This window comes from Ammospiza caudacuta, chromosome 2 (assembly GCF_027887145.1).
Source record: "Ammospiza caudacuta isolate bAmmCau1 chromosome 2, bAmmCau1.pri, whole genome shotgun sequence".
NCBI classification, from domain to species: Eukaryota; Metazoa; Chordata; class Aves; order Passeriformes; family Passerellidae; genus Ammospiza; species Ammospiza caudacuta.
In genome coordinates this window covers 82229440-82244378 of record NC_080594.1, presented here as the reverse complement: position 1 = coordinate 82244378, position 14939 = coordinate 82229440, and the positions used below count along the sequence as shown (strand labels likewise).

Genomic DNA, 14939 nt, shown 5'->3' with positions numbered 1-14939 from the left:
GAAGAGGAGAGAAACATCTCGATGCTGCTAACAGTTGCAGTGTGGATTTGGGACCAGTCAATGGTGCTGTTTGGGTCACTCAGGGACTGCACGGTGGCTGCTCCCTCCGCTGGCCAGAAGGTTACACAGGACAGGGAAGTGTCTCCGGTCATTTCCCAGCCAAGCAACTCACGCCACAGGGTGGAAGCGGGATGTGGGCAGCAGCAGGGCCGACCCGCTCCCGTTGCACCTACGTGAGCAGCACACAGACCATCCCCAGCCAGAGCTAGGGCTCTCTGCAGCTCAGGAGCACGAGAAGACGGCGCACAGCCGAGGGCACGGCTAGCACGGGATCTCTGTGAATATGGTGCACTTTCTGCAGACTTTGGTGCGTCATGGCATAAAGACTTAATGATTGTGACAGGACGTCTCCCACGTTAGGCTTACAAAATGGTCACAAGCCCCACAAGTCTTTCTGATAAACCCAATGGGCGCTGATGCATTTCCCCACTCTCTGTCTAATTGGTGTAAAGTTTGCAGACCTGAATCACGGATCTTTTATCCAGCTTGCTGCGTCCTCTCCTTTGACACGAGGTCAGGGTTCACATTCGCATCCGATTATCGAAGTGGCACTCATTAACCGGCAGCCTGCCTCGCACCAAAATGAGCTCCCTGCAAGGGGAACTCGGCCCATTTACTCAGCAGATTTCAGCATTTTAAGGAGGCCTGAATGTCACACAGTATTGCTACGTTTTGAGGAGTTTCAGACATCTCCAGCTGATGATTAATTGTGAGTGATGGGAAATAAAATCCAGTAAAGCCAGCTGCTTGCCATGGTCGGCAAAATTACTATAATGGATATAGGCTGCCAATTTTCCAGTTTTACTGGCAAGTCTTCCAAGTGTAATTAAGGGAAGTTATAAATGATATGGAAATCTATCAAGTCCCATTTATTTTCAGAGGACTCTTTCCCCTGAGACTTTTATCTTCAAGCTTATAGTTTGCTTTGTTGTGCTAATGATTTAAACCACTTCTTATTTCTGATTAAAGCCCCCAATATCCTTCACAAGAAGTTAGATCCACTTTATTCAGAAGGATTTAAAGAAACAGAAGCCTTTTTAAAGTTGTGTTTGTAAGCCATGCTGAGCTCCCACTTCCTCTTTGGAGGCATAACAGAGCATCCTCCATCTTAGGCACCTCACTACCATCTGGATTTCTGCTTCTGACAAACTGGGGACTGGGAAGGATTTGGTGGGGAAGAAAGGAGAGAAAAGACTTTATTTATTAAAAAAATAAAATTTAAAAAACCCACCAACAACAAAACCCTATCTTGCCTCCCAATCCTAAATCCTCCAAAAACAAAGATTGTAGGTGCTGCTTAGACACCAGGCATTTAGCACAGAGTGGTGTTGCTCACTAATGTTGTTTGATTTGGAATAAAAGCATGAAAATGATGTGCAAAGGCCTAAAATTGGAGATGTAAAGGATGACTGCACAGTATTCCATTTCTCAATTTCATCCTTCAGAGCCACAAAATGGGGGTGATACAGTTACTGGATGAGATTTACAGTAACAGCTGTGGTCTTCCCACACAAGGGAGGACCTTCTAATGGGCTAAGGTCTGTTTTGAACAGACGGGGAGTAGCAAAACAAGGTTCCCTATTAAGGGTGTGCAGTAATATTCCTGATAAAGAAAATGAGTAGTGGTAGTCAGATTGCTCAAAAAGACCTAAATCTCTTTTCACTGTTAAAAAAAAAAAAATACTAAAGCTATTTTAGAAAGTGCTAACTGCTAAATAAATGAAAGACATGTAAATGTAAGGGTTTGTTTTTTCCTTAATCTCCTCCCCACAAACTGTAAAGAATGCATAGGAACCAGTGCCAGGGGCATATGGCTTTCTCCTGTGCTGAACATTCATACAAAAGACAGGTTCATCAGTCATTGGAGTATCTGGATAAAAAATTAGCTCCTGATGGATGGTATTTAGAGCTTACCTGCTGCTAGTACATTACCAGAGAAGCACAGGTTTTGAAACCCACATGACATTAGAAACTGCAGACCATGAAATACCCCACGTGCAGGCGCGCTCATAATGTACGCCAGGTTATACAAAATAAGAAATAAGCTATTTAAACCCTCTGCCTAAAATTGGGCCCGCTGCAAGGAACCCTGGGTCAGCCCTACACAGGCCAATTAATGCACAGCATCTGCTGTATAGAAGCCGTGCATGAAGCACTTCCGAATGATTTCAGCAATTAAAAGAAAACTGTTTCCTGCCTGTTTTGACAGCAACTGTTTCAATGCAAGAGTGAGCACCAAATCATTGTGTGCAGCTGAAAAAATTAAGTCTCTTTTTTTTATCTTATGAAAAGGAGGTGGGAGGGATGAAGATTTCTTACGGAATCGGATCGTTCTTTTGTTGTCCGACATTCTGTGTTTTTCTGCCAAATTAGACAGAAGGCTCTGAGGGTTTACGGGGCCCTCTACAGTATCACCTTCTGCTGCACTGTGGCTCCCTAAAAAGACGGATCAATATCAACCCTGCTGATTTGCCTACAAAAGTGAAAATCCCTCAATTACATTTTTAAGACCATTATATTTAGAACACAGGTGCTCTGATGCGGAACATTTTTAAGGCTCTTGGAGCTGAAGTGGAAAAAAACAATGCGAGCCCAAAGCAAATACGAGCTTAGATTTGGTTTAAAGTGAAGTGAGAGTTGTGTTTTATTGGTATCTCCTTCCTCATATTTGGGAAGACACCAGTAAACATCACTCACAATTTCCACTATTCTGCAGCTTAAGTCCCTGTTGAGCCTTTTAAGTGAAAAGGGACAATGCAAGATAGTGCCATATGAAAGAGAGTTATCCTCTCTTGTAGCCTTCTGCAAAATAACCGCAAACATGCACCTTGTTTGTGCTTGTGCAAAATCACTGAGCAGTGAGTAAAGTATGCATTCACTATTTATGAAGATACTGGGAATTTTGTTTGTTTATTTGTTGTTTAAATTTAGTCCATGCTGGTATCATTCCCTTCCCAGATATTTTTCTCTCTGACTTACTGGCAATCTGGCAGCCAGCATCCAACAAGAAAACAAATCAAGAGGAATTGGATAAGCAACAATTGCAATTCCTTGGGATTGTCCATTACCATGTAAAATAATTAGTGCAAGTTTTCTCTTCTTTCCAAATTAACTTTGAAACCAGAGCTACAGAACTGCAAATATAATTAGCAGCAATTAATAGTACTTGACAAATCATTACTAAACTTTTTTTGCCACACTCCTTTAACGAATGAAGCTGAACATAGCACATCCCACATCTTCTGACCTCTGACTGAAGGTCACTGATGTCCCCCTGACAGCAATCAGCACTGGTCATTGCACTCCCACTTATCCAAAACACGCTGCCCCAACTGCCTCTGCCATCCCAGGGCGCTGGGCAAGTGATATTCAGGCAGAGCACTTCTGGGGCTATTCTTCTGCTAACTCAGCCTCATCTATACCAATCAACTTTTTTAGTAACAGCTAAAATGTTGTTTATTACATGAAGAGGCAAAGCACACTAAAATAATAATGAAAAAATTATATGAATTCTTCTCAAAGGATTGGTAACTTTTTTTCTCCTAGGAGGAAACGAATAATATTCACTATTTCTAACTTATCATAATCGGATTTCCTTCTTTATTACACTGTACTGGAACACAATTGCATAAAATATATAGTAAAATTTTTTCAAGTCAAATATGAAAAATACATTATGAAATATTATTACAGTTATTTTTTTTCAATGTAACTACAATTATTACTCATGGCCCCACGTAATAAGAATGGTGATATATTTAATTCTTTTTTTCTGGATATTCTACAACCATGAACATTTCCTGTTTACCAACAGGGCTTTTTGGCCCAGAAAATAAACCCCAAGAAAATTGTCACATACACAGAACCATAAAAACGATGCAAGGTTTGTACCATATTTTGTCAAGTTTGCAAATTCCCTTCAACTGACAAGTGGAGTTTATATTTGCTCTGAAGAACAGGAGCGACGAAAGGAGGGGAAAGGAAAGAAAAAGGGAAGACAACAGTAGAAAAAGAAAACATTCATACACAAGAGAAAAGTAGTATTTGAATTAAATAATATCTTACTAAATTATTGCTACCATATTTATCCAAATGGAATGTGAAACTTAAATACATTTTTTCTGTTTAAATCTGGATCTTGTTTCCCTGCTATAAATTCCAATTAGTATAAGATTTGAAAAGAGGGGTTTTTTTAGGATTTTGAGGTCTGAATGGCAAATACAACTTTAAACAACACACAACTGCCTGATGGCAACAGGTAAGGTTAAAACATCACCTTTTCTTTCACATGAATGAATGAGGAAGTGATAAATAGAATTTAGAAAGCTCTTTTGTTTTGCTTTTTAGTAGCGAGCATTTCAGCAGTAGAGGTCAAACAAAACATATTTTCCCATAGCAAAAACTTAACAAGGCTTATGAGATGGAAAATCATGAATAAAGATTTTCTTAAAAACTATTCTTCTAAAGAATAACAAGAGGAATTGAAATAAAATGCATGCAGCTGAACTGAAAGATGAATGCAGTTTAAAACATTTTCTTTAATTACTTTTAAAAGGTGGAAACACAGTAGTGTCTTTCCTAAGTTATACAACTAAAAAAGCAGCCTTCAAGTTACCCAATTTTGAAATTACTGAGACAATTAGCATCTACATTTAACAGCTGACATTTTGGTAGGAAAAAAAATCATCCCATGAAATATTAATGCCCATAGCTACACTAGCTGAAATCATAAGGAATTTTTATATGAGAAAAGTACATTTTAAAAATAGCTTGAATGGTGATAATTTATAAATCCTGGAGTAATCTTAATCTACTAGAAAGAGAGGCAATTTATAAACTTTGGTGAAAATAAATAATCATCCTCTTCTTTTGGCTGTAGTCCTCAAAGACTCAGTAACATTGGGGTGCTCACCCAGGGGTGCTTTCCTTTTACACATTTAAGTGTGGGGGGGAATCATTAAAGTGATTTAGGCTGCCAGGTATTAGGCATTAGCTTATTGACCAATGCTCAGCTTACTAACAACACCTGTCCTGGCTAATGTCAGTAAAAAGGAAAAACAACCAACAGAAACATTCAGCTAAAAGAAAAACACCTTCATATCCCTGACAGACAGAAAACTGAAGAAGCAAAAGCTGTGTTCAAAGGGGAAAATATAGCAAAGGCTGCAAGGCAATCAGGACAGCTAAGATCTTTCTTTGTTGCTGTGGACAGTTCAGACTACCAAATTTGAAATCAGTAGTGGGAACATTTTTGGTGTGTTTGCTTTAGGAACAACAACACTGCTTTACCTGGGCAACCATTAGGATTTCAAGAGCTCTCCCCTCTCCTGCACTTTCAGTGCACAGAATCTACATGCACAAAAACCACACCAAACAACTCAACACAAAAAAGAAGTACTTTCAAGTGCCCACCCATGTCCTCCCCTCTAAGTAAATAAAGGAATTTGTGCAGCTTTAGTAGTTTTTATGGTGCCGTCTTTGCGGTAGCTATGGTGAGATTAGAACCATGTGCAGTGCCATCTCCACACTCTGGCATAAAAATCCTGCTGTGTGCTAGCAGGGCTGGCTTGTGCTGCCACCAGGGTTATTGAAAGCAGAGTGAATTACTTGCCTGGACTCTTGAAGTCCAGTGGTGTCTCTGGCCCATGGCACCATGAGGAACTAAAAAGTAATTAATTCTCCCAAATATAAATTTCATCCTAATGCATACAGTCATTAACAACTACTTAGAAAACAAATACACAAACATTCCCCAACAAGGGATGTATTTCCTATATCAATGGGACTGTGTTATGAGGAATGTAAGCTAAATTTAAATCTTCTTTCCCTAAATAATATTAACCTTCTTTCTAGTCAGCCAGATTTCTGTTTCATTGTTTATGTTGCTTTCTGCTTCTGAGTGCCTTCATTGTGCTTCCAGGAATAACTGAGTGACAACTAATTACAGTCTTCTGATCACATGAAGGAAAATAAAGAAAGTAGAAAGTAACTAAAAACCCAAAGAAATTGGCAGCATCACAAGTTCTGCTTCTCTCTAAATGACAAACAGCACTTCCCCACTGTGTTACTAAAATCTACAGATCATCTTACAGACAAAAGAAAATAAATTCCTTGTATATGCAATATCTTTTGGCAAAAAATGAATTGAAAACTGCTTATCAGACCAGCTGGATAGAGGATGCTCATGCAATCTTCTATCAGGCTTCACCAGACCAAAGCAACAGCAGCCGAAAGAGAACACTATGCTTCAAGTAAAAACAATGACCCATCGAGTGGGGAACACTAACCCAGGGATCAGCACTGCCCCCTCGTTTGGCTGCAGAAACACAAACACCATGTGCTTCACCTGGCCGGGCGCGGTGCCCCGGAGCTGAACCGCGGGCAATCACACGGGTTTGGCCAGGCACACAAAGATGAGGTGAGCCTCTCTTGGTGCTTTTTCACCATTTGTAAAGTTACACCTGAAGGACGGGGGTGACAGCTCAGCTCCCCGTGCCCCTGACCGCTCTGAGAGCATCTCTGCGAGCACAGGGACTGTGCTGCACTAACACTGTAGTGCCCAGCTCACAGCTCAGGGCCAGCAGCCTCACAGCAGCTCTAACCTGACAGCTTTATTGCCAGCAGCAGCAACACCTGAGGGGAAGAATGGACAACTACCTCACCTTTCCCATTTTTCAGCTGTGCTGTTTTCACCCACCATGCAAATCTGAGCTGCCAAACCCAGTGGCAAGCACACAGAATAGGAGCTGCTTAAATTCCCATTTCTCCAGCGCACTAAAGAAATCAGACTTTTCCCAAGCAGTGCAACAAAAAGAGCTGTATTTATCAAGGAGCTACAGTTCCCTGCCCATCATGCCTTCAGCAGCTGTAGTGGGTGAGCTGGTTTGTGACAGACAGCCAGGAAGAGTAATCTGAATCCCACCATCCCAGTGCTTATTCAGAGCCGAGAGCTGATGTTACCCTCATTCGCTGGCTGCCTCGCTTTTTTTCTAACGTTTTGACACTAGTCCTGAAAAGGAAGGATTTAAGCTAAACCCTTTTCAAGAACGCAAATGTGTTTTTTGCAATTAAAGCCACACAATTAGCAATGACAAGCTCAGGTCAGCAGAACATAGATTATGCTGTTCAAATGCTCTGCCACTCAGTGCCTCCAGCAAAAAGCTGCAGGAGAGGAGAAGGGAAAAAAGAAATCTCACACACATTATTTAACAACTTGTGCTCTGATGCACAGCACCACTTGTAGATTTGTGGAGGGAGGTTCATTTATTTATTTACTTAAAATCCCTTAGGCTCTGGCCTCCTTCTCCACTGATTATATTCTTTCAAGACAACAAGAAGAAGTATTCTTCAGGGCAAGAAGGCTGGAAACATTTAGAATTAACTTCTCAAAAATAAATATCAAACAAAAAAGTTTAAAGTCTTAAAATCCTTGACTTAAAAATGTTTTCCTTAATTCTTTACAAAAAGTATTTGCTTACGATCGTTCTCATTCAGCCACTTGTTTGCACCTTGACAAAGCAGATTCCTCTGTCCATGTCATGACACAAAGAATATTTTTAATTGAATACTGCTCTTTTGTTTTAACATATCTAAACTGTGTGCATGCATGTATAGACCATAGACAAGAAAGTTAAGTGTAGAAGCTAAAAGAATTTCTAATTTCTTACCAGCTTAGATCTTTCTCCTCTGAAATGTCTTTATTTCATTACAAACATTGGCACCTACAGATCTTTTACATTAACATGATGAGTCTGTTTTCACTGTATAGACAGAAACAGCCATATATTTTAAAACCAAAGGTGGTATCATAGCAAAATGTAAGCAAATATAGCACTTTGCCAGCATGATCGATGACTGTCACGTAATAAGTGCAATCCTGATTTTGTATTTCAGATCTTGATCCCATTTTTGAATCCTCTTTCAAGAAAATCTAGGTTTCATTGCCATAAATTATGAACCCTGTGACTGAAGCTTCTGTTTGTATCTAAGTGCTACATAGATGTTTATGGCATCATTTACTGATGACAGTACTTTAAAATTAATATGCACAACCTGATTCAAATAGTTCTGTGTTTGCTCTCACTACCTGGTTTTCAGTGGTTATGAGACACAAGGGCCTCAACCTTAGAAATAACATATGATACAATGTGGTAGAATTTCATATAAAGCTGAGTTCAAGTCAGTGTTTATACACAACTTTAAAACAAAAATTTGTTTCCAACTCAATTTGAGTAAGGAGGACTGGAAACCCCAGACCAGCATAATCCCTTACCCTTCTGCATGGAAAGTTCTTTCCTTCTCCAAGACAAGAAGATTACCACATGAGCCTGGAAATTCCCAGAATAGAATTCCCAACTCATGTGTTTTGCGAAATGATAACACAGAACTTCTTAAAAAAAAAAAAAAAAAAAAAAAAGGTTAAGTTAAATATCTATCCCATGTCCCCTTTTTTCAAGTAATATTTTCATTACTTCAGGGCAGAAAATCAACAATTTCCTCCTGCTAGCATTAACAGCTTTTATATATAGATGACAGATAGATAGATAGATAGATAGATAGATAGATAGATAGACAGACAGACAGACAGACAGACAGACTTATGTGAATTTACTTACCATTTTCTTCCTTGATACCTGTCCTGCCCCTCAAGGTATCAAAAGGTATTTGGGATACAAAACCAAGCTATCTCTTTGAGTTTCTGCTGTAAACTTGTACCAGGCTGAATTTTTTTCTTTTAAAGCCGGTTTAATTTGAAATTATTTTCCTTCTTAGTTTTTAAAACTCAAACTAAAAACAGCACACATCCTTCAGCACACCTTATTCTACAGGTGATTACAAAAAAAAAAAAAAAAGGAACAAAACCAAGACAACAAAAAACCCCACACCAAACCTTGTGACCTGTACTTTCAGTTGCACCAAGGTGAAATTTCCGTGGCATATATAATGAAAACGCAGATATATAGATCATATTTCTTACCATGTCTCCAGGCTTGACAGAAACTGCCACCACTGTTCCAGGCATGGGAGATCTCAAAATGCTGGAGGTGTCCTCTGCTGCTTTCTCTGGCATGTACTTGCTCAGCTCCGCAGCAACCTTCGTCAGGATTTGCAATTTGTACTAAAGAATAGGAAGAGGACTGGTTTAGAAAACTGTACCTTGGTGAATTCCAGTCAATAGCCTGCATTATTTTATGGCATGTTTTTATGTAATACATCTGTTAGCTGTTCTTCACAGGAGTGTCTAAAAAACACTGTTTGAAATCTTTATTCAAATAGAGTTTCATTTTCAGGATGTAGAAAGAAAAATATGCAACCCCAGTCTGCAGCAAAGTGCACATAAAACCAAAGAATCAAGTACAGTAAGGAGATGTCAGACTCATTTTAAAATTGGGGGGAAAGAGGGGAGATTCAAATTTAAAAACAAAAATGCCTTAATGCTTGCTGCACATTATCTTTGGTGGATAAGGAATATCGAGGGATTCTTTTGCAGTGCAGTGATGAATTGGAAATTGACCTTTTGGGAAAGTCTAACAGACTGTCAATGCCATGACTGATCTTAAACATTATGTTTACCTTTTAAACATTTACCATGTATTTAATGTTTGAAGTTAGTAATTTGTTCAAATTTTGCAATTAAAGCCTAGTAATTCCATTTCAATTCTGATTTTTCATGCATAAGCAGAACAATCAAACCCTGTTGTATTGAATATGCTTTATCTGCAATAAAACCCATTCAGCAGCTATTACATATCTGGAGAAAGTATTCTTTTCTCTAGTATGTTTTATATGGATTAAAATCAGAGGGGAATATGATGACCCTCAGGTGAGAGCATCCCTTTAAACGAAACCCTTCGAAAGGCAAATAAATATTGCCTAAAGTGATTTCGGCCCCAGAGCTTTTAGTGTTTAAAACCTTGCCATTACTTGGCGAGCTCCCTGCCCTCAGACAGACAGACAGAAGGACGGACGGACGGCCGGCACCGGAGGGAGCGCACGGAGCCAGTAGATGGCAGCAGGTCTCTGTGCGACACTCGCGCCTCGCCAGGGCACTCCGAGCGAAGGCCAGCACCGCACTTCATCAATAATTTAAACAAAGGTTTTAATAATAAGCATCCGACGGACGGCATTTACAATTCAAATGCTTATTTTGCTGATGTAAAGTTCAACACCTCGCTTGGAACAGTATGTTTTCCTCCAAAACAATTAGCTATTGTTTTATTAACAATAAAATGTCTTTACTTTTCATTTTTACATGGACAGAAAAAATCCGATATCCTTCTGGTGAAGGTAAAGGGAGACTCTACCTTCTGCTTCTGTAGGAAACAGAACAAGGCATTTAGAAATACATGCAAAAGGTGATTAACTCTGCAGTGACATCTTTAAAATGCAGCTTTCAAAGCCGAGTTAAAACAACGTAACAGAGGATTATCATCCTCCATAAATGGTGTGTGGGCACACAACATTTTGTGAGATGAACAGTGTAGCCAGTCACTCAGAAATACTCACTTTTACCTGGAAACACAGGCAAACAGTTACATGAACCGATCCTGCCACCACAGCCCAGTAAGTGTAGTAAAACACCACAGCGATGCTCCGTGGAGCTGGAAGTAGCACCCCAAAATTTGAGGACCATTCCCAGCCATGTGCCTCGGTCACAATTGCCATGGCACAGAGAAACCAGCACCATTTTGTACGCAGAAAGCAGCTTTAACCCCAAGCCTCCCACAGGCATCACCATGGCCATTGAGGCTGTGCCACTCAGGATTCCCACCCCAAAGCACAGCCAGCCCTCTCCCAGCTCAAGACACTGCGTCCAGGCTGACCACAGCCCCTTTTCCAGGCTGATCACAGCTCCTTTTCCAGGCTGATCACAGCTCCTTTTCCAGGCTGACCACAGCCCTTTTCCAGGCTGATCCAGCCCCTTTTCCAGGCTGATCCAGCCCTTTTCCAGGTGCACATGTGTGAGCACACACAGACACACGCTCCGTGTGCAGGGACACAGCGGGCGATGCCCATGGGAGAATTAGTGACATAAGCTGCAAATAGAATTGCATCAGTGTGACAAGTCAAATAATAACATCTTATGCATGTTTCTTTACTCTTGAGTGTCTGTTTTGCAATCAAGACATACAAGTGTCTGCCAGTTTCTGAAGGATATGATCCTTAAGTGAAATTACTGTGCAAATAAAAGCTTTTTACTCCTATTAAAATTCATCTGAGTCATAAGTGGCAAGGAAAAAAAGCTTGCAGAGTGTATTCTGCTGTCAATCTAATAAACATTCTGTGTAGAGGGACTATTTATCAAAGATAAATTGTACTTAAAAGTCCTTCATTAAATCTATGGGGGGGAATATAATTACAACAAATTGCACAGTTTCAGTATCCATGGTTGGTGTCTTCTTTGTACTCAAGAGTTTGAAAATATTTTTTTTTAATAAAAGAAATTTAAAAAGGAAGAATGCAGAAATAAGTTATATTTGTGGACTGTATTGTTGTCTCTTGCAAGAGACTATTTTGGTATGATTTCAAAGGATTAGGTTTAGATACCATTTAGTTTTTTTAAGATACATTAACACTCCTGAGCAGCCCAATTTCAAAATTTGAACTTGAAGAGAAAGCCAGACCTTCTGCATTCATCTAGGTTACAGTATTTCACAGGGGTTGAAATACAGAATTCCCTATGCACTTCACAACATTCAGCAGTGGGGGAAAAACACATTCCTCAGTATGCTGCACTTTAAAGCTCAGTTCCCCACACCAAGCTAAAATATCCCTACCAAACATTGTTTTTACTATCTTTATAATTTTCATATCTTTTAGATTCCTTTCTCTGCAGGACTCCTGCTTTGCTTGGAGTGAGATGTAAGAGTCAGTACTCTCAAAGCTTTAAAACCCAGATCTTTGTTATTGATGAGCTGTTCCTTTTCCTTTTGTATTTGTTTATTGTTCTTTAGTCTGTTTGGGGGATAAGCAAGTTACTATAATCAAAAAGTAAAAAATAACAACAGTAAACTTCTGGGGAAAGGCCTTTTTTGGATCACAAATGACCTTTCAGAATATAAAAAGACATAGTGCAAAGAAAGGTTCCTTCTCTAAGATTACCTTTGATGTATTTCTGCTGCTGGCTGGACCCCACTAAATACCTGCATAAATATCCCTTTGTGATGCTGCTCCTTATCCCTGGAGAGGAGCTGTGGAATGGGGTGCAGGGTGCTGTTCACTCAACCCAGGTGCAGCTCAGTGAGAGCCACAGGACTCTCTGGAAGGCCATGCCAAACAATGCCCACCAGTGGTGCCACAACAAAGACAATTAAGAAAATACCACATATTTTCATTACATGACGAACGCTGCTGCTATGCCTTTGATTTAGCGAGAACAATGCTGAACATAGGAAGCAGAAGTTTTGATATGCTGCTAACCAAGTACGGATGAGGTTCTGATTTTCTTCCTTTATGCTCAGGAGGAGGAGGAGATGGGAGAAAGACAGGGGCGTAAATTGGGGAAGGTTGTTAAGTTTGAGTTATAAATAGAGACCAGGAGGTTTCCACTGGCCTAAACCAGAAGAAACATTTGTTGAAGTCATAAAGAGATTGCAGGTGCACTCTGAGAGCAGGGAAATCTGCTAGCCATCAGATCTCTGCTGATGAGTACTTGTCACCAGCCACTGCTCCACTCCACAGGGTTTCAAAGCCCAATTCTGCCAGCCAAAGTAAAGTCAATAAAGCAGTACCAAAAGGAGCCATACAGCTTTTGATGGCACAAAACAGGCGTTTCTTTTCCACCAGACCACTGGAGTCCACAGTCAGTTGACAAAAATTATAGTAGGGAAAAGTGATGTTACTTAATAGTTTTCTAAGGGTAACGGCATCCTGTCTGACATCTCTCACTAAATTGGATGTTTATGTAAAACACAAAACTACCTCTTACAACCAAATCTCCATGACAAAAATAAGAACACAAAAAGGTGAAGTAATAGCAATACAGGGTGGGGGCAGGGGAGAAGAAACCAAATACAGTGAAAATTATACCTTGGGTTTTGTGGATTGTTCTTTGTCAGCACATTCCCTACTGATCCCTCAAGTCAGTAGGCAAATAGACTGCTACAAAAAAGATGGCCAGGGCATATATTGCTCCATCTGTGCTTAAAACAAGTTCTGTAGTTTGCACAGATATGGTTCCCTTATCATATTAGGCATACATTCACTAAAATGTTCAAAATTCACTCTGTTACACCTCACATTAGTTTATTAAATATGATCTTCCCTGTACACCTGAAACTCATGTCCCCAGACGCTGTAAATGTTCAAACTCCATTGGAGATTTTATAGAGTAATCACTACCCACATGTTACTTACGTTAGTGTTTGGACTGCTGACCAGATGTGGATTTTCAGCATACTTTACCTAAATGTTCAACCATGTTTTTCAAATGTCTGTCATTCCTGTGGTCAGAAGGGTGAAAATCTTACGTAGCTCAGATTTCAGTAGAGAAATTGTCTGCTCTGTGTCTTCATTATTTTCACTAGCCTCACAGTCTGGGGTTTGGAACCAGTGAAATGTATTAACTGTGGTCGCATAATTTCCCTTCAGCATTCCTAATCCACGTCCTGCCTCAAGTCACTTCACTGTTGTCACCTGTGGTTTGACGTCATCAGTTCACTTGAGTACATTATTCTGTATTCAGGGGAAGCAATCCCGAGCAATGTTCCAGTTCCAAACACAATGAGCACGCTGCCTTTTTTATTAACCATTATACACATCAACATCATGACCATACCCTTGCTTACATTTCCACCACAGCATCTAAGCAGGAAAATTATTTATTCCATATTACTGAAAATTTATTTATTCCATATTACTCGACAATGTCAGACACCACCTTCTTTCAGAGTCAAGGACTCCTTACTGAACTAGGAGATAAAGGACATTTTGCAAATCACTTTTTTCCCCCCGAGCTCTGGGTTCTAGAGCTAATTTGCTTCCACAGGGTGGTGGTGAGGATTGGCATTACCACCTGCACAAAATAACAGCACTTTTAGTCTGATGGAGGAGCAAACACTCAAACTGCTACAGAGACAGCTAATGAAAAAAATAGCAATAATAAAAATACCAAAACAGTCACAAAAAACACGAGCCTCTAGCAGCAGCAAAAGGGAAGAAAACCGAGAGGAGCCTCACCACCACGTAGTACACACTCCAGCAGCAGAAACTTAATTAGACTCGCAATTCAACCGCACTTCCCACTTTCCATTCCTTGTGTGATACATAATTAACACTCGAGAGAAACCTACCAAGGGTTAAAGCCATGCAAAAAGCAGCTTCCCTCCGCTGCATTCGGAGGCCGGGCGGGCAGAGCGGAGGGCGGCCGGGCCGGGAGCGGACGGACAGACAGACAGGCAGACGGACGGGGAGCCGGCGATGCCCTCCCGCCCGGCCGGGAGCCGCAGCTGCCGCCGCCGGAGCAGCGCGGTCGCACAATGCTTTGACAACTCCATCAGCGCAGTCTCAAGGTAGCTGTCAATCAGGATGCATCATTTAATACAACAGCACACTAAGGATTTTCTCCTACAACCCACATGACAGCGTATCTACAGCTCTATTTGTATCAGCGCCCAGTTGTGTTTACAATGCGGTTGTAATTAGAAAAGATGCAACAGGCAGCGATACTATTCAGATTCCCATTTTGCCGTGCTGCCGTGTAAAGTGCGATCTTGCTTCACAGAGTCATGCTAAATGACAAAAGCGCTATTTTCTTCAGTCTCTGTGCTCAGACAGCACTTCATTTGCAGCTATCTATAATTAGATTAATGGTGTAGTGCCGTACAAAGCGGGCCCACTTCACATCAGATAGCATATGAATTAGGACAAACACTTATTTC

General features: G+C 40.5%; 1 protein-coding gene across 3 annotated transcripts in view; it reads right to left on the bottom strand.

Moving 5' to 3' along the window:
• Nucleotides 1-14939, bottom strand: part of PCCA (propionyl-CoA carboxylase subunit alpha) — a 274953-nt gene that overhangs the window by 6865 nt on the left and 253149 nt on the right. For all 3 annotated transcript variants that reach the window (XM_058821827.1, XM_058821835.1, XM_058821843.1), the window contains one exon: nt 9038-9178. In XM_058821827.1, coding sequence (XP_058677810.1) covers nt 9038-9178 — 141 coding nt within the window. The remainder of the gene's footprint in view (nt 1-9037; nt 9179-14939) is intronic.